At 38.4% G+C, this 25,739-nt stretch overlaps 1 protein-coding gene across 1 annotated transcript; it reads right to left on the bottom strand.

Annotated features, from left to right (window-relative positions):
• Window positions 1–15,621: 15,621 nt before the first annotated feature.
• LOC121412989 (subtilisin-like protease 1) lies at window positions 15,622–24,917 on the bottom strand. Its single transcript, XM_041605752.1, has 9 exons — window positions 24,775–24,917; window positions 23,884–24,037; window positions 22,282–22,419; window positions 21,290–21,419; window positions 20,567–20,685; window positions 20,058–20,208; window positions 19,027–19,244; window positions 17,251–17,461; window positions 15,622–15,880 (listed from the first exon to the last, which is right to left on the bottom strand). Exons 1-9 carry the CDS (start codon window positions 24,915–24,917, stop codon window positions 15,699–15,701), a joined length of 1,446 nt encoding a protein of 481 aa, XP_041461686.1. The 3' UTR covers window positions 15,622–15,698.
• Between the last annotated feature and the right edge of the window lie 822 nt (window positions 24,918–25,739).

Below are 25,739 nucleotides of genomic sequence, written 5' to 3'. Positions count from 1 at the left end.
CTTCAGACAAAATTAGATGTGCTACTCGTATTGGCAGGGGTATCGTAGACACTACTAATACCATATCGTTTGCAATCATTCATCTATCCATCGTATGATAGAAGAACAATTCAAGTCATCTTCCTCCATCTATATAGTTGCCGTGCCAGGCATCGTGATCTTTACTATTTACTCCACTAGGCCATGCCTCTTCCATGCTCTCTCTCTCTCTCTATGATTAGACTTCAACTATTGTATTGCACGTACATGATCATTACATTTTATCACTTTTTAATACATTCAAACGATCATTTAATACTTGAAATATTTTCATCACAATTTTTTTCCTACATGTCAGCTTTGAAAACAAGCTAATTAAGATTCATCACATAATCTGAAAACATTTAATATGTGCCCAAACTGCTGAAGGTGAACATGATTTGTATTTAAAAAGTGCGTGTGCATGTTCGATCACATTTACAATCAACAATGAAATATATTTGTATAGCGAAAATGTTGAAATAATATTGCCACCAAACTGATTGCGATTACATCAAGTTGCACCGGTGTGTTGGTACAGTTGGCTCAGTTGGTAGAGCGTCCATCTCACAACTGGGAGTCAGGAGTTCGATCCCCAGTTGCGTCAAACCAAAAAATGTTAAAGGGATGGTTGGTCCGGGCTGAAAAATATTTATATCTTAAAACATAGAGTAGAATTCACTGAGCAAAATGCCGAAAATTTCATCAAAGTCGGATAACAAATAATAAAGTTATTAAAGTTTAAAGTTTTTCAATATTTTGTGCAAACAGTCGTCATGAATATTCATTAGGTGGCGGATGATGCCACATCTCCACTTTCCATTTCCTTATGTTATTATATAAAATCGTATTTTTTTCATTATTTCATACTTCTGTGAATAATATGTCTCCCTTATAATGAAATAAGTTGCAGCAATAAATATCTAATGTACTAAACTAGTTGTCAATGTAATTTTTCTAGTTCTTGGAGGAAAAAATTGAATAAACCTAATTTCATTTAATAAAATACAAAAGAACAAGTGGAGATGTGACATCATCAGCCCACCTAATGAATATTCATGACGACTGTTTTCACAAAATATTGCTAAACTTTAAAATTCAATAACTTTGTTATTTGTTATCCGATTTTGATGAAATTTTCGGCATTTTGCTCAGTGAATTCTATTCTATTTATTAAGCTAAAATACTTTCAGCCCGTATAATCCCTTTAAAGATGGAACTTCCTACTACACTGTTTTGTATGGAAGCTTAAAAGTGCCACCAAGATGTTCAGATAATTATCTTGGGAAGTCGACATCTTGATAGCAAAAGATCAGATGACGAGATCCTCGATCTCATCATGTCAACATCTTTTAGAAGAGATGATGAGATGACAAGATCCCGGATCTCATCATGTCAACATCTTTTAGAAGAGATGATGAGATGACAAGATCCCGGATCTCATCATGTCAACATCTTTTAGAAGAGATGATGAGATGACAAGATCCCGGATCTCATCATGTCAACATCTTTTAGAAGAGATGATGAGATGACAAGATCCCGGATCTCATCATGTCAACATCTTGTAGAAGAGATGATGAGATGACAAGATCCCGGATCTCGTCATGTCGTCATCTTTTAGAAGAGATGATCAGATGACAAGATCCCGGATCTCATCATGTCAACATCTTGTAGAATAGATGATCAGATGACAAGATCCAGGATCTCATCATGTCAACATCTCTTAGAAGAGATGATGAGATGACAAGATCCCGGATCTCGTCATGTCGACATCTTTTAGAAGAAATGGTCAGATGACAAGATCTTCGATCCATGATCATGTCATCTAATCATCTCTTCTTAAAGATGTAGACATGACGAGTTACGAGATCATGACATCTGATCATCTCTTCCACTGGATGTAGACATGACGAGATCCAAGATCTTGTCATCTGATCATCTCTTCTACAAGATGTCAACATGATGAGATCCGGGATCTTGTCATCTCATCTTCTCTTCTACAAGATGTCAACATGATGAGATCCGGGATCTTGTCATCTCATCATCTCTTCTACAAGATGTCAACATGATGAGATCCGGGATCTTGTCATCTCATCATCTCTTCTACAAGATGTCAACATGATGAGATCCGGGATCTTGTCATCTCATCATCTCTTCTAAAAGATGTTGACATGATGAGATCCGGGATCTTGTCATCTCATCATCTCTTCTAAAAGATGTTGACAAGATGAGATTCGGGATCTTGTCATCTCATCATCTCTTCTTAAAGATGTCGACATGATGAGATCCGGGATCTCGTCATCTTATCTTTTGCTATCAAGATGTCGACTTCCCGAGATAATTATCTGAACATCTCGGTGGCACTTTTAAGCTTCCATAGTTTTGCGTTCGAAGATTTATGGAATGGAGCACCGTCGATCCGGCGCTGCTCAGTGGCTGTCAGGCTCAAGAACTATTCGGCCAAATAGCTTTTCCTATTTCTGATTTGTGTTTTGCACAGTAAAGTATGGACTTTGATTTTGGCCAGTAAACTTTATAAAGATACTGGTTGATGTAATACTGGATCTTAATATACCATCCGCCTGGCCATCCTCGACCACCTTGAAGCTCCGTAGATCAGGTTTTCACATGTTTAGACCGATTTATATTTCTACATATTCACACTGTGCCCTTGACGTTGCCCTTTACATGTTAATCGTGGAATTATTTTCATTAATGCCGATCGCATTTCAGTCTGCAGTGTCGCATACACAATAGGATTTATACAGCTGCCCATCCAATAGATAACTGTGCACGTGGTGTAAGCGTCCGGTGGAAATGCCGTAGATGTAAAGGCGATTGTCAGCAAGAAAATCGGACCGTAGCATGCTGAAAAAAGCACAAACATGACTGCGCAGATCTTCGTCAAGACAATTTCCTGATGCGAGATCACCCCGCGTTTCTTCACACCGCGGCGTCTACGACCGTTGCGAGCAACTTGCGACGTCGTCGCAGCTGTTTTCGAACACGACGGTTCGGTAACCTGAGATTCGCTCTTGCCGTCGGTGTATAATATGGTTGGGTCAGGACAAGTAGACGCCCCTTCGGCGTACGTGACTTCTTCATTCTGATCAGTATTTGATTCCCGTTGGGAAGCTTTTGGCTTGGCTCGTACTTTGCGCGCACTAGATTTCACCGCTATGATTATGCTTCCATAGCTGAACAGCGCTATCAGCAATGGTGTTATAATCCCAGTAAGCACAAGGACGTCGTAGGCTCTTCCAGATGTGACGGAGTTCTTCGCGAGAATGCATCTGCCATAGGATGGGATAAACAAGGACTTTGTCCAGCCTGTGAAGGTGACAACGAATTGTAATAGCATCGGCACTACCCAGCACAAGGAGATTAAGATAATTATGCACCATTTACCGCGCAAAGCCGGTTTTGACCGCTGAACTACACAGAAGTAGCGATAGAGTCCCAAGACTGCGATGTTATCTACCGTAACACCAACGAGTATGAACGAAAGCCTGGCCGTTAGATGGCAATACCACATTGAGTATCTCCAGGTATTCGTCAGGAACGAATCTATGATGAAGGGCACGACGAAGAATAGGAAACAAAAACTAGAGAAGGCAAGGCTAATGATAATGGCGTTGGTGCGGGTTCGTAGACATGGGGTGCACAAAATGCAAAATATGACCACAGCATTGCAAACGATGCCAGTCAAAACGCATGGTATGGCAATGCTGGCCAAAACCGTAACAAGAAGTGAAGCCATCTTGGTTTGCGATGTTTATCTCAAATAGTCTACATGACCTTCGTAATGTGGAGAAACTAATGATATTGCAGCGAATGATAACAGTGTAGCGGGAACTTTTAAACTGATTCAATTAATTTCAGTTCCACGCCGTGCGTACTTGTTTATTGAATAATGTGTGATCAAATTATTTAAAAATGAGAAATAGGGGAGATGTTCAACCCATTTCTTAGCTCTTACATATCAAAGAAATTACAGCCATACCTATGATTCAAGTAGATCTTGAAGGTCTTAAACTGGGCTGCTGTGGTGTTCACCTGTAATCCAAGCTACATAGCGAAGTTACGAACTGATGCAAATGTTCGAGTTTCGAGCCCTGGTCACGCCTGTCGGATGCCGAAGTTTAAGGTCGGTCCCAGACGTAAATTATCATATCTGATTGATATATGTATGTTAACACTCAAACCCACACACATACTCTTTGATGTCAAATGGCCACTTCGGAATGTGAAAAGTTAACTTTGTCTCCATTGCCTTTCGTCTTAAGTAGATATGAAACACGTGTAGGATGTGTGTGATGTATCATTGATCCAACCTGGGATGTCAATCGATCCTTAAGAAGAGCCCCTTAGATGGTAACTGTTTATGCACGGCATATTAGCTTTGCAGTAGTGTCTAAGTGCAGGTGAATGGATGGTTTAAAGATATGGTGTGGTATCTATCAGAGATATCAAAGAAAAATGTGCATCCAAAAATGTCCTCACATTAAAAATACGATTCGCAGAAAATCATCCGATGAAGAAATGCCGGGTAGGGGGCAGGTCTGGATAATTAAACCGACAGTGTTTGTAGTCCCGGGTTTATTATAGATAGCATTTCTCGGTCAATTTGGGATAGATTTCTCACAAGACTGAATTCTGTGACCAAAACTTAATTCCATCCATAACATGCGCAATGTACCCCATGACATGACAATCTATCTCAATAATTCCTATCGTCTGCTGACGGGTGGGCAGGAATTAAAGAAAACCCAAACTATTATAGCAGCTGCCTCTTTAATCTAGAAATAGCAGTTCTGCTGTATCAATGGAACTCCATGTTTAAACTTGATTTGTAAGTCATCACCAGTTGCTTATCTTTGGCGTGGGCATGCCTACCTGCAAAAGAAGAAAATCAACGTTTTGGGCATGTTAAGAATCTGCAGTTGCCATCGCAGCATAACAATTAAAGAAAGTTCTGGAATAAATTGAATTATTTTGGGCAACATAATGGCAATGTGTGAATTTTACGTCACGTTTGATTTTGTCATATTACACTCCTCTCTCTTTCAATTTAGCACAGAGATGAACATCGCTAGGTCTGGCGTACGACCATTGACAATCACATTCGCCATAAGTAAATTATGTAAAAAAAAACTGCTTGGTCAAAAACAAGGATTATTTTATGACACTACACTTTTAATTCTTGGACTATTACGCGTACTCCTTTGAAATAGACATTCCCTGGGAAGAGCACGTTTTTAACTCCTCAAAAAGGCAGAGGGTTATTTTCTTCCATTCGAAATTTACAAGAATAGATTAACAGCACTCAATAACATTGACAAGGACTTTAATGTAGCCAGATGTAGATGCAAAATTTCCTATAGGGCAACATGCTCAATGATAGCAAGGCATGCTTAGAGAAGCTTGTTAAATTTCTTTTGAAAAAAAAATTGTAGTGAAAAAATCACATTTCTTTGCGAATAAATACATCCCACCTTTTTTTCTTGCTTGTCACAAATTTTTGCTGACGAAAATCACCTTTCTCCGGGAATGAACACCTGGGAGTTGGGGGGGGGGCTTGTCATGTTTTTAATTTAAAAAACAGTTCCCCTCAAAGAAAATCATTCCCAGAACCCTGCTCCACATCTGCAACTACAATACATGCGAGAATATAAGCAAAGTATAAGCAAAAACCCACAAAGGTCACAAGGCTCTTGATCTATACTGCCTTGCAGTTGTCATTAAGTCTTGACGTCTATTGTTTGCTTCATGAAAGCTCGACGTCGTCAACAAAGACACCGGGATGCTCTTGACTGGGATAATTAGCGATTCGCTATAATGTCAGATTGTGCGTTCAGTGCAGTTCTAAGTAGGATTGATCTATTTGGATTTATATGATAAGGTAATAATTCCTTTGAATCTACTCTCGATTGACGACCTCGAAGCTCATATACTGTGAGCAGTGTCGCTTAATTTGAATCTTTGTTGACATGTACGTGATCAAATGTCTAAATTCATCCAAATTAAGCATTATGATAGTGCTAAAAATACAGGTGAGGTTGTCGTACACCTTTCCGAATAGGTTAAAGTTTTGGATATTGATTGAAAATTAAATAACATTTAGAGCTAATATCACGATATTGATAACTTGAATTTCAAGATACATGAAATGAACCATGATGCAAGGACTTAAAAAGCAAGCCATATTCAATTTACATTTAGAGGTTCCAAACTAAGCATTTTCCCCCAGCAATCGTGATAGCTGGGTAATGTATAAAAAGTTTTGCTGGTTATAATGTAATTCCAACAGTGAGAGAACCTGTTGTATCACTAGGGATTGCGAGATGATACTGTACTTTATCCCTTCTCCGCGATGAAAAATAAATAACTTGCCGTAAGCCCCATGAATATCATGAATATGTCATCTTTGACGCATACATAGGATACTTCTGTTACAGAAAAAAGCACTTAGGATAATATTTCATACACATTTCAGATGTCACAAATAAATTATTTTTTGAAAACAGAATCCTTATTGTTAATGATATATATCTCCTTCCAACTTGGCCAATTTATGTACAAACTAAATAAAGATGATCTCCCCGCAATTTTTTCAATTATGTTCTGCAAAAACTCATCTGTACACGATTATCCTACAAGACAACGAAACTCTTATCACCTACCTCCAACCCGAACTTTACTTGCAAAAATTCTTTTGTCTTTTCTGGTCCCGTATATTGGAATTCCTTGCCCAACGCCTTCAAGGAATCCCCAAGCATCACAATTTTTAAACATAACCTTAAAAAGATGCTTATTTGCCAATACTTTACACAAACAAGTCAATCTACCATATAACCAAAACCATATACAAAAAAATCCCTTTTTTTTTGTTTTTTGTTTTTTATCTCCCAGCTTACAACTTGCCTGCCGACCTGTTTCCGCACCTGCCATGCTCCTCTTTGCACCTCCAATTGTACCTGCACACCCTTTCTCTCCCTACATTTGTCTCTCTGTTCCTCCCTCATAATCACAATTATTGTAACCATGTTGTTATTTTTTTTATTATTTTTATTGTTATTACTAGTATCATTTATTCTAATTTGGTTCACTCTTTCGTTGTTACCTTCGATATTTTGTATAGCCTCCTTTTAAACTGTCTTCCGTCTCTCCTTTATACTATAGTTTTGTAATATACGTATAGAAACTAAGTTACGGGGGCTTGCCTCCCATACAAGCTTCGCTTTTCTTGGCAAGCCCCTCCGTTCTGTTTTATATAGTTATTATAGTCAAAGTTACTTTAATTTGCATTAGTTCTCATTGTTTATACCTTATTTCGATTGATGTTGTACTTTAAATTTGACTATGTATTGTTTGATTTTGTTGTGCTTGCTTTGTGAACGGAAAATGAATAAATCTAAATCTAAATCTACATCTGTCTCGTGAGACAGTTCCACTGAATGGGAAATTAGGCTCGAAAACAGAATTGACCACTAGCGGCATACTATTGGGAGTTTGCTGGGGGTGGGGAGGGGGGCTGGTGCTACCTCAAAATTATATTAAGAATGATATTTTGTTTATAACAGATCGTTTTTTTGTTTGTTCTTAAATATGCCATAATTTCCATCGATTTTCCCTTAACATCTGTTTGATTTGACTATTTACCTTTCGACTGTATATCTTATTTGACTAGCATCGATTCTCCTTCTCATTCGAACACTGTAAAACTGTTGTGTTAAAACTGACACCAATCGGTGTTAATAGAGGACCACACCCTGAGGTGTTAAGATTACACCCTAAAGATTGAACATAACACCAAAGAGTGTAAATGTAACAACCAAAGGTGTTGTAATAACACCTAAAGGTGTAAAACTAACACCATCAATTTAACACCAGTGTAAAATAACTGGTGTGGTCCTCCATGTACACCGGTTAACACCACAGTTTTTCTGTGAACCATTAGCCCGGGAGGTACGTTTCTGAAATGTTTGAACTACGCCCAAATCCCATCCCCCATTCCCGCTCTAAGTACAATAAGGCACTGTAGACTTTTCCCCTTTTAGTCAGAGGATCAACTCACGAGTGAAAATGGATCCCGTGTGATATAAATGTCTGGTTAACGACAAAATCAACATAGAAATTAAAAAGAGGAATTGATAATCTTTCAAACAATATGAATACAGATAAGTAAGGTTGAAATATATTACCATTAGATATTTATGGCAACCATGTCTCTCAGACGGCTTTTCCAGGTAGCAGAAATAAAAGACGACTTCTTAGGTTCCAATTTCCATCAACACGTGGAAATCTACTAATGATAAAAGTTATGGGACGTTAAAAAAAACAGCATTCCTCTCTTGCCTGATTTTCCAATAGCAATCATTCAACAGGATAATGTACATGTACCACAACCAAAGAGATGGTGTGGAGTTGAACAAAAGTAACATAGGCGAAGGTCGAATTTGATTGATATATTTTGTCACAGCAGCTGAGAAACACCTATGAGAAATTAATTGAAACACAATTCAATTTTACGTAGCGATGTGCTCGTATTGGTACGCCTGTACTCTTTTTATCTGAAACGTGATCCCTAATGTTATAAACACTGTTGGGGTATTCAACAAGCACGCACGGTTTGCAAGGCTCAATTTCTCCTGGCTGTGACTGCGGGTGGTATGGGCGTACGCATACCTGATGGTCCGTGCGATTTCTATTTGAATCGAGTAGCCTGTATGACACTAAAAGGACAGAAAAGGAGTGAGTGAGTGAGTGAGTGAGTGAGTGGGTGAGCGAGTGAGAGAGAGAGGGAGGGGAGAGAGAGCGGGCGAAATAAAATAGGATAGGCAAGGAAAAGACGAGGTGTGGGAAGGATGTATAGTGAGCGATATGTTATTACCATCACTTTAGTATTATCATCAAAAGGGTCGTCATCATTATCTCATAATTATTATTATTATCATTATTACTATTATTAGTATCATTATTATTATCATTAGTGTTATTATTATCATTATCATCATTGTATGACAACTATCATTTAGACACAACAACAACAACATCGTCAACACCTTTTCTAACGGTCTCTTCTTCATTATAATTAAAGTAAACACTGAAAGTGGCATGCACATGATTTTCCAGATAACATGGATAGCAAGTATGAATCCTAGTGATAATAAATAAAAATATTGAAAGTTCGGCAAATTTTCTTACATGAAGAAAAAAAAAGTGCGCTGTAAGTCCTATCCATGGAATGCAAAGTTAGATTGATTATTACCAGTTAAAATAAGTCAAAGCACCCTATGACGTAAGAGTAATTTGGGAACAATACACATCTAATTTACACTTGTTATATAAGTGTCCTCAATCAACTAACATGACATAGGGAGTAACTGGGTACCATGTGTGCTGATAATTAGTTCTGATAATATATTGCATTGTTGGGAATCAACATAATTTTGATAGTGTGTCGGTCTCAATATTGAATTACAGGCTTTATTTTACGTTATTATAGACGAGAGAGGAAATTAATGTTTGATTTTGGTGCACTGTTTTGGATACAAAGGTGGGTCAAGCGTCATGACTGTTTGTTAAAGCTAATTAATTGAAACAAGTAATAATTTGGAAGCTTAGTGGTGTAGCAGTTCGGTCTCTCGCCTTGCAGTCAGAGGGTCGTGTGTTCAAACCCCACCACGGCCTAGTGTCTTTTGGCAATTTGGAGTCAATCCACACTTTGCCACTCTCCTACCAGCTCAAGTGAGAATCCGGTAGGATGCGATAGCCGAGTATTGGAACTCTTGTTAGCACTTGTTGGAAGTCTCCCCAGGAAGTAGAGAAAGTGTATACATTGTTTGCGCGCATACCAGGATCCGTTGGCAGGGGTAATATTGATTGCATTGTAAAGCGCTTAGAAACAATGTATGATACGTGCCATATAGCTGTAACTTATTATCATTTCCCTTGTCCACAACTTGATGTTTTGTTGGTATATTAAACAGCAACCGGACTTCTTCCATAAATCTAGGGTTATTGTTCTATATTCTAACAAAGGGGCCCTCTTCTCATTGTTCACTTCTCTTTCTAGTGCAAGACCTTCCGTATGATATGAGCTGTTCCAAGCAAGCTTGCCTTCTGTATCGTTTCAAAGGACACCTCGACTCAAAGAACAGCCAGAAAGCTTCTGTGTGTTGTTGTCACAGTTCCTAAGGCTCCGATGACTATTGGTACCACTCTCGTCTTCACCTTCCATATCTTTCTCAGCTCCCATGCCAGATCGTTATACCTATGTATCTTTTCCTCTTTTACGCCAAGCTCTGCAGTCTCCAGGAATCGCAATATCTACGACGAGATATTCATTCTCCTTATTATTATTATTGTTGTTGTTGTTATCATTATTATAATAAAATGGTTCTTTTAAAGCGCATATTAAATTAAAACTGCTTTATGCGATTTACAATTGTCCAATTTTACACTTCAACAAATACATATGTTTTTCAATGTCTTTTATAATGAAACTTCTTATGCACCCCGTAGATGGCTTGTCAAACTGTTCCACAACTTGGGACCATAAAAATCATATCCATCCCCCCTTGAAAAAATTACCATGAGACCTTCTAATAACATTGTGATTATGAATGGTAAATTGTGTAAGGAGTATATTTTATCTTCATCAGTGTGAAGGAAAAGGGAGAGTGTTTTAGTGTGTGGGGTTGTGTGTGTGCGTGTGGGTGTGACCCAGTTTCTAAATCAAAGTGCTTATGTATAGGTACGTGCACGTAAGTAAAAGAGAGGGTGTGTGGGTGGGTGTGTATGGGTGTGTCTGCAGTAGTTGTATGTGTGACAGAGAGATGGGAGAAAGGTGTTTGTGTTGGTGAGTACATGCGTATGGGAGAGAGAGGAGAGAAAATGATGGGTGTTTGGCGGTTTGTATAGGTTTGCGCGTGCAAGATGGATATAGGGAGAGAGGGGGAATAGTGAGAGAACATCCCAGGAGAAGATCGAATGACTTTGAAGATTTGTCTTTAGGACAGGAAGAGCAGCATGTTCTTTCAATAGTGAAAGAGGCTGAAAATGAAATGTGTAACGAGACATGCATGCCGTTGCATCGCGAACAAATTTGCGTAAATCATAAGTCCAAGTCATTTGAGAGCTTGGCAAACCGATGCTGTCTGCAGAATCCACATTCACAAGTCATTTAATGTTCACTCAAGGTGAGTTAAAGCACCTCTTAACTGCTCAAGATTTGGTAAATCCTCCCTGAAGGTTCTCACTACAAATGACCTAAATCTGTTTTGGAACAAGAGATATGAAATAGTAACATGCTTTGAATGTTCATTTTCCGATTTCTCCTGCAAATTCACTTTGGAAGAATCCGCACATAATGTTTATAATTATAACAAGGACATTTTATTTTGTTATTGTTAAAAAGCAACTTTAAAGCATTAAATGTGCTCTGGTTTTCAGAGCATTATCATTTTGGGGTAGTTTTCCGATAATTAATCACTAGATTTTGGTGAAATAATTGTGATAAGAACACTAGCAAAGAGGGTGCTGAACATCCTTACGTACTAAATTCAATATTTCTCAAAGAATGAACAAATGAAAAATAACGATAACTCCACTTTTGTAAAATTGGAATGTGAAATGATACTCCAAAATAATACATAACTTTTGATCTTTTCTCATACCCCTTTTCAAGCTTTAAATGTCAAATCATCAAGAGTAATTCTGGAGAGAAAAAAAATCAGGTCAAACAAATCTATAGGGAGATTTCGCTTTCACGATGCACGACGTATTCATTAACATAGAAAAGGTATTGTACTAGCAATGCCATTCAAGACAATGAACAGCCTGTCAAAATTGGTTAATCATAAAAGCAGTTTCGTCCTGGAATCTGGAAAAACACATATTTTCAGTCTTCAGTCAGCACTGAAACTGAGCGGGCGAAACTGCTGTTCACCAATTTTTGACAAAGACCTCCCAGCTATTCATTGTCATTTGATGGGCGTTTTCAATACATTTAGTGTGTTCTTACATTTGTCGTGCGACGTGGTTCCAAGCGAAAATGCTGCGATATTCAGTGGGAACGAAGTGAAGTAGGTTTTGAAGAGAGCGGTCAACATGGTCAAGATATTATTGTGTACGTTTCATTCCGCAATTTAATGTAACTTTTGCTCTGCTTCTTTAATGTCCATATCTTTCATTTGCACCATTTACTTCTTTGAAACGTGAATGGATGCGGTGATATCGCGGCTTTGCTACAAGTATTCCGCGAAGACCCCCCCCCCCCCGCCCCTTCCCATCACATCCCTTCATTCTCTCAAATCATTAGTTCAGCCCCACTCTTAGGGGTGATTTGTCAATATGATCGTACGTCCTTGGTTTAATTATGTTACGTTGTGCTAAAATAATGAATACCATTTCATTAACAACATATCCAAACAAATTTAATATTCACAAGAGCACGGAGTAATACATGCTGTCTGAGGACTTCGGGGTAAAACTACGACAAGGCTATAAAGTACATGACCCCAATACATGTGAGAGTAAAGAGAACATTTTGGTTCGTGTAAACTATACCCATCTAGGCAATTAATATGCTGAAAATGATAAAATAATAACAATGATTATAGTTTACAAATGCAGGGTTGTCACATCAGCTCTAAGCAGCTTGTTCTTCCAGCGGGCTCTGCATAACATAACATATTATTATTACTTTTCTCTCCTTTCTCATACGTCGAGCGCCAGACAAGAAGGGTGAAGGTCAAATTTTTAAACTCTTTGGTAAGACTCGGCCGGAAATCGTACCGTTCATGTTGCGGGCGCTCTACCACTGAGCCTTAAATGAGTACCAAGAAAGTGTAGTGAAACGTACATTTAAGTAAGGTTAAAATTAATAATAACATATAATAACTAATAATAATAGTATTTAAAAGAAAATGTTCCCGGTGTTTAGGTTTAAATTTGATATCATTTTTGGTGCTGTATATAATTTGAATCTTTCTATAACATTGTACTCTTTCAGGTAATGAATAAAGGGAGTCTAATTATTATCATCAAAAGCCTTTTAATTGTTATCATTATCATTAATATTAGTATCATCATCATTGTCATCATCTTGGCCGTCATGTTCATAACATGATCATGATCATATCACCATATACGATAAAAAAATATTGAAATATTGTACATGGATATTATTTGCATGTATCATTAACGTGTTGATTCCAATTAATTTTTGTTGGCACCGATGTAAGTATTACTTTTCACTTCTCTCTTTTGTGTCCCCCCATTAGAGGAAGGTCATGTTAGATTGACACCAATAACATGAATAAATCGACTCCCAAGGGTTATCTGCGACCCACGTATCGACAGATACATTACAATCATTTTCAACGTAGTTTGGTTTTCCCTCTAGAATTGCGAGCACTTTCATAAGATAATTGATGTAGTTATCACATCGTCCGCTATCAGACATAGCAATAAAAGCATTGGAAGTGAGAGATCAAACTGGACGAAAGACGGTCGTATGATGGCACGGAATCAAGGATAAATGAGTGTCCGCGGCAATAAGGATAGAAACCAGATGACGTAAACATTAAAGAAAAGATGATTCAATCAAAGAAAAAATACGAATAAGAAAGAAAATGAAAGAGAAACAAATGTGAGAGGAGGGAGACAAAAAGAACAAGGGGAAAGGAAGAGAGGGGGAAATATTAAGAGGAAAGACAGAAAAGGAGAAATAGAGAAAGAAGGATAGAAAGAAAGGAAGACAAAACAAAAGAATAAAGGAAGAAAATGTGAGAAATTTGAAGATTATAGCAAAATATTCTACCAGAACCATTCTTAATGTTGAGATTCTAAATGGCTGTTCCAGTGTTGTGACTTTTCAAATGTTGACAAAAAAAGTCTTCAACATTTATTTAGGGGGGTTCTGAATTCTTATGGGGGTGGTGGGGTATAAAAAATGTAAGGGGATGATCACCTGTAACCCAACCCCCTGGCGCGAATTCTGGCGCGAAGCGCAAGCAAAAATTTTATATGGTAACATGAAAGATTTTTTTTGCAAGTCTCCCCCTCACATTATTTCATTTACTCGTCTTCCTACTCTTATTTTCCTCTTCTTTTTTTCTTCTGTCTCTCTTTTTCTTTTCTTTTCTTCTTTCTCCCTTTTTTCTTTTTTTTGCTCTGCCAATTTGTTTTCAGGAGGGGGGCACCTGGGGGCACACCAAATCTCAGGGGGAGGGGGCACGTGTCCCCCAGGCCCCCCGTAGCTACGCCACTGTTTCAAGAAATCATCATCATTATCAAGTTCATTAACACTCACCGCCATGCACATCCCTACACCCGCACACACACCCTCCCATACACCCACTCAAAAGAAATTACCCACACACCCTTATTTCTTTTCCGAGTGTGAGCACATACCATACACACCCTTATACTCGTATTTCTTTCGAGCCCCCCTCCCCCCCCCCCCCCCGCTCTCTATATTTTTTACAACCCTAATTTTTCTTTCCCTCCCATCTCTCAATAACACACTTTCGCACACCGCCCCGGCAGAAACACCCCCACCTTCCTTCTCTCTGTCTCTTTCTCTCTCTCTCACCTTCTCTTTATTTTATTTCACTCTCTTGATGATTTTTCCCTTCACTGGCTAATATTACAAGAAACTCGAAATTAAAAACATTTAGAGCGTATAACGCATATCTGCTAATATGTTTCATTAGTTTATTATTCGTAATTAGTGTTTGTTTTTCTCAATGCAATGAAGAAACTAGATACGACAATAAAGCTCCCGAGGCAGTGTGTTCCTGGCTAGATTTCCGACTGGTATATTTCAGGACGCGCACAGCACGTATACAAGAAATACACCAAATCTAAAGAACAAAAGCTAGCCCGGTATTCTTGTTATTCGGTGTATATAGGCCTACATGTACAATCGCATTAATTTATCGAAAAATGACAAGACAAAATGCGCTTCTCTTTCTACACCCTATCCTAAAGAATTACGAGAGTTACAATAAGTGTGTTACGTGTGATAATAAGCATTCCCTCAACTTTATTAGAATAAAACATTGTGTCATACTTTAAGCAATGCAGTTTCAAGCTATAGCGTAAAAACCCTGGTAATCTGAATCAGAATGAATATAATTCACGGCGGCTCAGGCCGATGGTTTGAATCGATTCTAGCAATAGGCAGAGCAAAGAAAATGAACCAAAAATCTTCTCTAAATACACATCGCAAGAAATACCTAGCCTAATATTACTAAACATTACCTTACAGATTCGTAATTACATTGAAATCAATTCAGATCTTCCTTTTTTTGGGGGGGGGGTTTCTTCAGTAATGATTGACGCTATAGACCCCTCATCAAAATAAACCATCACGGTATTTTGAAATACTAATGGTACTATCATTGATGATCACAATTGTCACTTGTAGAGTGTTGAAGGAAACTTACAATCGCTTAAAAGTCAATTTCAGGTCCCGAAATCAATAGTAATTCTTGCAATTAATGCAAAATTTGCAATTTGTCGATGGTCTGCTTTCGTTTTTGTATCAACCGGTTTACATAGATTTTCTTTAATCGTTAGTTGATCGTTCGTTTGTAGATTTACAATTGTAATTTGCAATTGATTGCAAATATGTTCTTGCAACATCCCCTAAGGATCATTGGCCGGGTCTACTGGTAGTAGGTATTGTCATCAATTTTTAGCAGGACGTTATTAGATTGAAGCGTGCCACTGGTGGGCAGACCGTCGAGGAGTCCCTTTGTGTTTTCAAGGATGTCCCGAACCAGACTGGTCATCGTCTCAGTACCAGTAGGATTGAGGGTTGTGGTGGAGAGGATCATGGCCGCAGCACCTAGGTGAAAGGGAATGGAATGACATTGAATTATGGCCGTCGACCCTTTCTTGTGCTGAAAAATATACACCAGGTTTTCATTGGTGTTTGTTTAGTTCCTAAGGAATGGGCACAAGTCCTTCATAATGTCGTAACGTACGAACAGCGTTTTCAAACACCAACCCCGAAGCTTCACTTTTCTGCTTTAACATGTCTATGTCTCGGTGTGTATGACATCCTCGAACAACACTCTATATAGGCCGGTCTTACCATGGATCATACTGGACAGTGGTGTTAGGAGAGGGTTGCTATCTAGACGGAGTGGGGATGCGCAGTGGGGGTGGAGGGGGGTAACTATGATATCCGTCCACACTCAAAGGTTCGCAAATTTTATCGGAAAAAAGTAAGAGAGTAAAGAGAAAGAAGATTTAAAAGAATTGAAAGAAAATAAAATAGAAAAACCCGAAAAGAAGACAAACGAAACTTTCTTACTTTCATTTATCTTCTCTCCCTCTTCCTAACGACTTATTTTCTTTCATATTTATTTTGTTCTCAGTTCAATCGCACTTCTTTCTTTTCTTCCCCTTTATTTTTATTAAACGGCTCTAACAGATTTGCCGGGTCGGACGAGCATTTAGATTGCAAAGGCATTTCAACCAGATTCCAGAGATATTGATTATACATTTCTTTTCTATGAAGATCGACGGTATGCATTATATCTGTCAAACCAAACATAGTTAATTCGTAGAATAAAATGTAAAATATCAGTTTCTTTGTCGCCGCCTTTACTCGTTTTATTCAGGCTTGATAGGTTCGCGTAATCGGCTTCATAAAGCGAAATAATCAGATAACATTGCATTATTATTATCAATTATAAAGGCCAAAGGTTTTAGATAACTGGGGTATAAAAGGGAATATAAAATGTATAACTTGGATATCATTGGACCGTAATAATTTGCTTTGATGACTCAATTCAGTCATCTATTAATATTGCCTGTTATTTTCTTGCTCGCATGCATTGAGATACAGACGCCCTATTGTGAAGTCGGGTTTAAATATAAAATACAGTCCTGAATATTGGTAATCTTTTTTTTCCTCTCATCTTTCGGGCCTGAAATTACCATGATTCCATCATCATATAACGAAAGGAATCCATGATCATCAAATCAAAAGCCATCGATACAAGATAGCAAAATGTTTTATAACAAACTAATTGAATATGAATCAACACGAGTCTGAAATCTGCTCATCTTGCGAGCTAATGAAATGGAATTTAATACTAACTTTATTTCAATCATTCTCGTTTTTAATTTATATCATAATAGAAAAATTAAGAAATCGCTGGAATGATGACTATTCAGAATATGAATCATGATTGGCATGTATCTTACCTGCCACTGCAGGAGTAGAAAATGAAGTGCCGCTTGACCTCCCGTAGTAGGAGGTGGAGCCAAGCATATTCAGTGGTGGTGGGGAAGCAACGTCGATTGATTTCCCAGGGGCGTATATGTCGACACATGGACCGTAGTTCGATATATCGAAACGACGCTCGACTCTAACACCGTTTATCTTAATTTGTTTGGACCCTCCGACTGTTATCACCTAAGGTCAATAGTAACAAAATTTTAGATAAGATGTATTGTTTGTTTGGTTTTATTTATATCCGTATAAAAAGATAAAATATATACATGATCTATTTAACATAACACACAGATGGAGGATGGTCCATTTCAGCGGTATCAATAAGATACCACTGTTCTTCCATGGGGTCCTTTAAAACATAAATACATGCATATAAAAGAAATATACAAAATATACACAAAACTTAATCGAATGCATGAAAAGAACGAAAAATCACTACCCACCCCCCCCCCCAAAAAAATACACCAGGCAAAATATCATGTCCCAAATCTTCCTAGGATTCTAACCGACGTCAGCCAGTGGTCTCATCCAGGAGAACGAACACCCCACGTCATCAACGGGATTTCGGTTCGATCCCCAGTCAAGGCATACTAAACACTTAAGTCCCAGATGGGAGCAACAAATACATATTAGAAAATCTATGAGTTACAAAGCAAAACAATTATTGGTCTACTTCACAGTCTAATAGGAAATACCGATTTTTATCTATGTTATTATTTCGTCTAAAACCCAGATGGTCTAATTTTCCACTTCGGATATTGATTATTTTGCACTTTGTCAGTGAAATCCCGATTTATACCATTTTATCAAGTTATAATAGACTAAGACTAGTGGTCATTTAGCCAAGACATGCCAGAGGAAAAGGTATTGCCTAGCTAACCGGAAATTAATTAAACAAAACGGTACAAAGGGGGATAAATTGACAAGTAGACCAAATGAAACGGCTAACAGACTGATTAGAATTACCCTGCTGGGAAGGACACAGTGCGTTGACATAGTGGACTGTCAAAATATTGTTCACCCTAGTAACATGCTCAGGTTTAACAGCGTGAAGATATTTTCACACTGTAGAAACCTCGACAGTGTGACTGTACACAGCGTGTTCACATGGTCGACTATGTGAATATGAGATTCACACTGCTGTTAAAATGATCGAATCAAACAGTGTGAAGGTGAGTTCACATTGTGTTCTGCACTGTGAATACACTGTGGGACACTGTGTTCTTTTTAGCAGAGTAGATGATCTGGGATGAAACTGAAGCCAGTGCTACACCAAGGCCGAATTCTCTCGACTAAATTCGGACCGATTCTGTTCGATTCGTCAATGAAACGGGGAGCTCCCCGAATCAATGGCGAATATGTCCAGAATGGGTCCCGAATACGAGTAGAATCACCAAGAATTGACTGCCCAGAATACCCCGACTGCCTCCCAGAATCCAACCGAATTCCATCCGAACAAATTCCGAATGTGGTCCGAATGAAATTTATCTTGGCCTCATGCCGGAATTATGTTGGAGGGTATGCGGCTGGTTTTGAACATTTCAAAACGAGCCGAATCCCTGTGTGCCGAATCCCTCGCGAATTTTCTTGCACTCGGGGAGGGAGTACAGCATACTCCAGAATATTCGCAAATACGTGTATTCGGATGGATTCGCTGCTGATTCGGTTATACAGTGTCACCTAGACTTAAACGGAAAGTAGACAAAGTGGGTCTGGGCCAGGTGGCAATTAACCAGCACACTTACCTCAGGTACCGTAGAAGGAGAGTAATCGCATGCGTCAGCAGTGAGGATGTTTGCTCCCTGGTTTCCCGCAGCCACGACTATCACACAGTCTGTATTCAGGGTGAGGTTCCCGAACGCATAGTTGATAGTCGCAGTATTCGAATTGGACGACATGGAGTAGGACACGACACATTTCTTATCAGTGTTGCTGTTCCACCATTCCTGTACGTTGTTGACACCTGGACAGGATGTCAAAAATGGTGAAAGTGAGCTGCATCCGTAATCTTATGGGGGGGGAGCAAGTCATAGGCGGCGGAAGCGGGGGGGGGGGCAAGACATGAAGTGTTGTTTTGATAGTTTGAAAATAAGTTGATTTTTATTTGGCACTATCATATATGACGAGCAATTTTATGAAAATAAGAGGGGTGCTCAAGGATGAAATATGTGATTTGAACAGATGCTGTGTAGTGGGCAAACAAAACTTTGAACATTTCATCAGAATCGGACATTGCGATTTGAGAATGGGATGTCTCAATTTTGCCTGTTTCTAAAATTAGATATCCACAAAAGCTGTAGAGGTTTTAGCCTACCATACATTTTCATCAATGATCATGGAAGACATCATACAGAAAAAAGGTTAACTTCATTCGCCTCCTGAATAAATAAGAGCGTCCCGCAAGGCTACATCCTTGCTCCCGCATTATTTGGCATCTTCCAATCACTGTTCCCTGGCCAGATTTCCGATATAAAACGAGATGTGTGTGTTTTTGCACGCTACAGAAATGAAGCAAATAAGGTAGGCCTGTATTCCAATTGCATTTGGAAATGGTCTTCTTGTACATTTCATCACCTTGTTAATTTTAGTGATTCTTGATGTTACTTTCTAATTTTTATATACATGTAATATCTTTTAAAATATATTCGAATCATTCACACAAAATAGGCCTATTAGGGACGTTTTGCCTGCTGTATATTCGGATTTTGGTTCAAAGTAGATTAATCAACCCACACAGTTTGGATCCCTTTCATGAATGGTTGTAAGAGTGACAAACCTGCAATGACGTCATCAGCATTGGCAGAGCCCGTCGCATCGGCTACCCGAATGCTCCTTATGGTGGCGTTTCGAGCTATTCCGATATGACTGCCAACGGCCACGCTGGCGCAGCGGGTTCCATGGCCGTTCATATCGAACGTGATTGGTGTCTACAAATGAGAAATCAAGGTTATGATAGGACTGTACAACATTTTTCATTATAAAATCCCAGAAACATCGTGTCGTGGATCAAACATTCAATAAACATGATAAATATCTATTGGTGAAAATAATGTTACAATTAGACATCGCTTGCGCGACCTCCCGTTCATGAGGCAGACGCTCTACCACTGAGTCACCATGCCCGGTCTTATGTAACAAAAATGTATCCAAGACAGTACCAAGTGCAGCTCATTTAAACCATATTCTGCGCACGAAACACTCTTTCTGTTCAGACAATGATCCCCATCCAAATGACATTAACCATTTTGCCTTTCACATGTAAATCAAGCAATAATATACACTCACCTCTGGTGTTATGGTATCGTTATGAAATATAATCCTGCTATTGCCCATGTACTGGAACTCATCATGCGTAGGCATCACTCCAGTGTCAAGGATGAATATAGTCACATCAGAGGCATTGTCTATCAAAGAAAGAAGATTGAAAATAAAAATTGGATAAAAGAAAAAAGAGTGCTAAGACCTGTGGAAATACAAAATACAAAATTGGTTTGGCACTAGTTTCAAGATGAACGGGGTGAAGAAAGGCCACCGAGAAAGATATTGCAGTTTTAGCGGTGCATTCCGCCATTGTAGCCAAGTACCCTCCTTTCCGTTCACACACAAACACGCACACCCACTCACTTCAAAACACACAAACCTCCAACATGATGGTACTAATACTGTCCTCAATCCTTATAACAAAGACCATGATGGTGATGACTTTTAGTAATCATTACAGTCGCGACAATGGTGAGAACAAAAAGGATGAAAATAACAATCTTGATACCTAGAACTATTCAATTGTCAACTTTATAGCTACAATCATCATTTAGTATCATCAACATTGTTAAACCTTCTATTTTTCAGAGCTTACGATTGTGGTAATAATGATAATATGACATATGATAACTATAATGATAAAAATTACAAATTTGTTGAACTATTAAGTTGTCATCTTTTGACAATTATCAATCAACATCGTCATTGATATCAAAATATACATTCGGAGTTGACATCTATACGTACTTCTGGAGTAACTGTTGGTGGACGGATTACCGGGGTAGATTCGTTTCTGCATCTTGACGGGTTGGCTTGGCTGAGTTGCGCCGATTTCTTGTATCGAGTTCTCTTCCACCAGGTACCCCTTCTTAGCCAGCTGTATGTAAGTGGATGCAAATAAATATCAGACCATTCAGTCGGTGAAAAGTAAAAGCTAATGGGGAATTCTTCACCCCAAGAAGTACGGAGGGGAAGAGCAAAAACGTTCTGTCAAATACCCTTCATGATAAAGAACCACCGAGAAGTGCTCGTCGAAAATTATTGCTGAATCAAGACCGAAGCTTTGTCCGTGATTCTGGACAAACGACAAATTTGCAACTTTCCTTCGGCTTAGAAACGTGGGTCGAAACTCTTGTTAGGGGTAACCCATTTTCCCCCAAACCCCCTCCGAGTTGGTCTGTGTCATTGGTGTGCATTTTTATTGCATTTGCTGGTTTCTTGAACCCTCTGCACGCCACGGAGCAAAAGCCTCCTATTGTAGTTATTTCATGTATATAGAACAACTTTCTGAAAGAACATCATTTACCGTTGTTTGCTGTTTGATATTATTACTACTGCGTTGTTCCCTGTTGTCTTTGGAAACGGGATGACATCCCTGAACAAATCCAATGGGAATCTCAGAAATTAGTATTCAACAGGTTGATTTGCATTATGATTTATATAGGAAAATTCCGCTGTAGTTGTAATAGGCCATAGCCTATTACAAAACGTTCAAACATAATAAATTTTGATTTTTTTTTTTTACTCTGTGATCTACGTCTGTGTAATATCATGTTCTCCTTTTCTGACGCTTACCGTGATCACTTCATCATTATAATCATAAAGTTGAAAGAGGGCATGAAAATGCCATTTCCTTTGACGAGCACTCTAAATAAATCTGACAGCTGCTGCTTTATGATTTAAAAAAATAGATTCGGATTATTTTCATGGTTATAACAAAATGCATTAGAAACTATTACCTTTAAAGCGCACTCCTCTGAGGTATCGAGTGAAGCGAATTTGAGAACTCCGTTGAACGTTCGCCTAATTTTGGTACACTCTCGGCATGCAGGTATTTTTTCAAGTTTCCTGAACAGCCTGTTGTAACCGGGTGTGTCCTGTGATGAAATCAATAACACAAATCCAAATACACACAAAATGAAATATCATAATTTCGGAGAATCGGCGATGTTTTTAGGTATCGAAAACATAGAAGGAAAATAAAATTAATGGAGATGTTAGTAAATGCTTGAGCGTTGCAATTTCGCTGATAATTCACATTGGGATCTTCAAAACGAAATTATGTTCAACAGAACTGTACCCTATGTGTGACACCCCCAAATAACTTCACTGAAAATATAGCATTTATCACCCTTATGGCAAAAGGAATGATATATCTCTTTATTAATCATGTTGCTACATAAATACACTTTACTCTTACATCACAACTATAGGTATTTCCGAGTCATGCAAAGCCACATATTGTCAAAATTATTTTTCGACACTCAAATTGTTCATAATAGAGTTAGGGACGTATGGCAGCCATTATATATAAAAGCACAGCATTTATCACATACATAACATAAGTAATGATATCATGTTTTCAGACAGTACTTCACTCACAGATAACAATAACGTGAGTTTTTGTACTCACTGTTGTGAAAATAATTTTTTACCCATTCATAACGGAGTATACAGGGGTCCATGGTAGATGCAGAGGTTCGAGGTTCGAGCCCTGATCACGTCTTTCGGATGGTGACGTTAAAGGTCGGTCCCAGACGTAAATAATCATATCTGTTTGGAACACGTCTGACAAAACTCAAATACACACACACCACGGCAGCCACTTTATTTTGAATATCAAGGAGGGGCACTGCATTGTCTGTGAACAATGCTGTGCCCCCCCCCAATGCTTTGTCTGGTCCGGCTCACGGTCCGCTACTGGTCATGCGGGTACAGTTTTGTGATTCCATTGGTAATTTGCATATTTTGGCGGCCATATTGGATTTTGACCACTTTGCGGAAAATGTTCAAGGTTACCATGGTTACGCGAGTGGCATCATTCAGATTTGGAATCAGCACCCTTAAATTGAAAAAAAAATCATTAATTGTGTATAAATCATATAAGGTCGTAAGGTCTAGCCTGGACTAATAAACCAAAAATATTATTAAATGAATAAATATGCCCATTCTACGTCAGAATTTAATTCGGTCGGGAGCCCTATCAAAATCCGAGTAAATAAAAACTCCTTTGTAAGCCGAGCATGAGTAGGCTGAAAGTGTCAGGATATTATCCTTACCAGCAGCTTTCTAATATCCAAGTACTGAGTCTCTAAAGTAAGGGCTAATTTAATCAAGAATAAAAACACGGAGAGGGGAAGCGCTAGATGCCAAACTCAAACAGATGAAACAATGTCAAATCTAAATTCTGACGACTGAAAAAAAAAACACCCAGTGTCTGCCACAATAAAGGGGGATATTAGATGATGATACGCGATTCTTATTAATAGCATTGACTATTTACCAAAGCTTTATATAGACAGGCTTTAAATTTGGCATGAGATTTTTAAGAATAAACTTACGTCAGCCGTGACGAGGTAGATTTGGGTGCAAGAACATCTCAAAGATGAGTGTCTGAGGATATCAGTGGGAGGTCCCTCATCACAAAGATCATCATCGTCGATCTCGTTGTAGTCGTCCTCATCAGAGATAGCAGCACCAACTACGATGTCAGCCCTATAGAAGAAAATTGTAAAAGTTTATTGTAGACAGTTGGTTTAGTTCTGTTTATGCTGTTGTCAGGGCTTATACACACGCGCGCACGATCATGACGATTTGGTAGCGAGTCCTATAAGAAAACATTATTAATTAGTGGCCTCTCTTCAAGATATATTTAATGTTATTACTAACAACAATGTGCAACATTTATATAGCATGTAAAACAATGATTCCGAGTGCTGCATAATATTACACTGAATATATCACGACTAACGTTATCGAGCGCTTTAACATTCATTGAAAGCTTTCCAACCAGCTAGGTACCAATTTACTACACCTGAGTGTAGGGTGGCAAGTTATAGATTAATTCCTTGCCAAAGGATGTGAGTGCCGCAATGGGATTAGGACCCCGGACCTTGGGGTTCAAATTCTAGAGACTTGTCCACTGAGCCTGGCACCTCTAATCAGATGCAAACGTAATGAGATATGATAACAAGGAATTTACGATAGATATCAAGACGTTTATTTTTCTTTCCGCTTCAAAAAGAAGCAAATTATGTACTTTTCGAGTGTACACTGGAAAATTGTATTTTGTGAATTATTTAAACAGAAAAGGAAAACAAAAAAGGTAATTTAACAATGTTGGGCCCCAGAGTCCCTGACCTCAAGTAAATTTCCAAGTATGGGCAAGAATGTTGCCTCATTGCACGAGGTCCGCCTTGTCTACCAGCGAGATCAAAACACTGAAACTATACGTTACCACGCCAGGGCGAGGAGTGCCGTCAGGATCCAAATACTGGTCTTCATGGTGGTGGTTTCTTGGTTCTTCTAGGAGTGTATCCTCAGCAAGATGAACTGTGCTTGAAACCCATCCGAATTTATAGGAATTCTTGGACATCTCAGTTATAAATCGAGGTATGAAAACCGTATCTTTATTATTGTTTTCCATCTTGAAATTGCTTTATTTATTTAATCTAGTGTGTTTTATTTGTAAATCTTTACAAAAATCTAGTGTTAAAAGAAGGTATCGTCGTTTGTGAGTGATGCAATATCACTTACTTGTAGGATATATGAAATAGATACTTCCTTTGAAAAGATGTAAATATTGTTGTGGTATATAGTCCGCAATATCTTTAACACACCTGTTTTGATTAAATAATACTCGTGTTAGTAGGCCATCGGTAAACAGTCAACAATAAAATCTAAGGTGTTAAGAACGGCACGTGCAAAAGACAAATAGTTATCGCTGGTGAAACAGAGAACAAATAAAGAAAATAGACCACAAATATCATACTAGCATATCGATGGAGGTGAATAGATATAGGTGACATATAATGTGATACATCGATTTGGGATAAAGACGATAATAGATCCTGAATATATCGTGAGAAAAGATTCGACTTCATGATGAGAACAGATCTGTTTTTGTTTGTTCGATCCAGATTTCTTTTTCATTCTCACTTGATCAGGTAAGGCTGTCAAGCTATTCTTTTTATTATGTAAGTTACATTTTATCTTAACTGTACAATGATTGTACACTGAAACTGCAGACTCAAGAAGTAGGCCTATATTTTGGGGTCCCAACATCGAACGGCATGCAGACTGATTTCCACAATAATCCACTTAACAATTTCTTCTTGTCATGTATATAAACCTCTCCCACTCTGAATCCCACCCCCTCTCTCACTCTTTCTCCAACCCCCTATTTTCTCACCTTTTT

This window comes from Lytechinus variegatus, chromosome 4, assembly GCF_018143015.1.
Source record: "Lytechinus variegatus isolate NC3 chromosome 4, Lvar_3.0, whole genome shotgun sequence".
NCBI classification, from domain to species: domain Eukaryota; kingdom Metazoa; phylum Echinodermata; class Echinoidea; order Temnopleuroida; family Toxopneustidae; genus Lytechinus; species Lytechinus variegatus.
This window is presented reverse-complemented; position numbering and strand designations above follow the sequence as displayed.

Bases quoted from the DNA above. Each gene is read 5' to 3' on its own strand.
- LOC121412989 (XM_041605752.1), bottom strand. From the start codon at position 24,917: ATGTCCAAGAATTCCTATAAATTCGGATGGGTTTCAAGCACAGTTCAT. The intron at 21,420-22,281 runs GTAATAGTTTCT...ACTTACATACAG, and splicing joins CAGAGGAGTGCGCTTTAAAG to CTGGCTAAGAAGGGGTACCT. The intron at 17,462-19,026 runs GTAAGTGTGCTG...TATTGACCTTAG, and splicing joins CTCCTTCTACGGTACCTGAG to GTGATAACAGTCGGAGGGTC.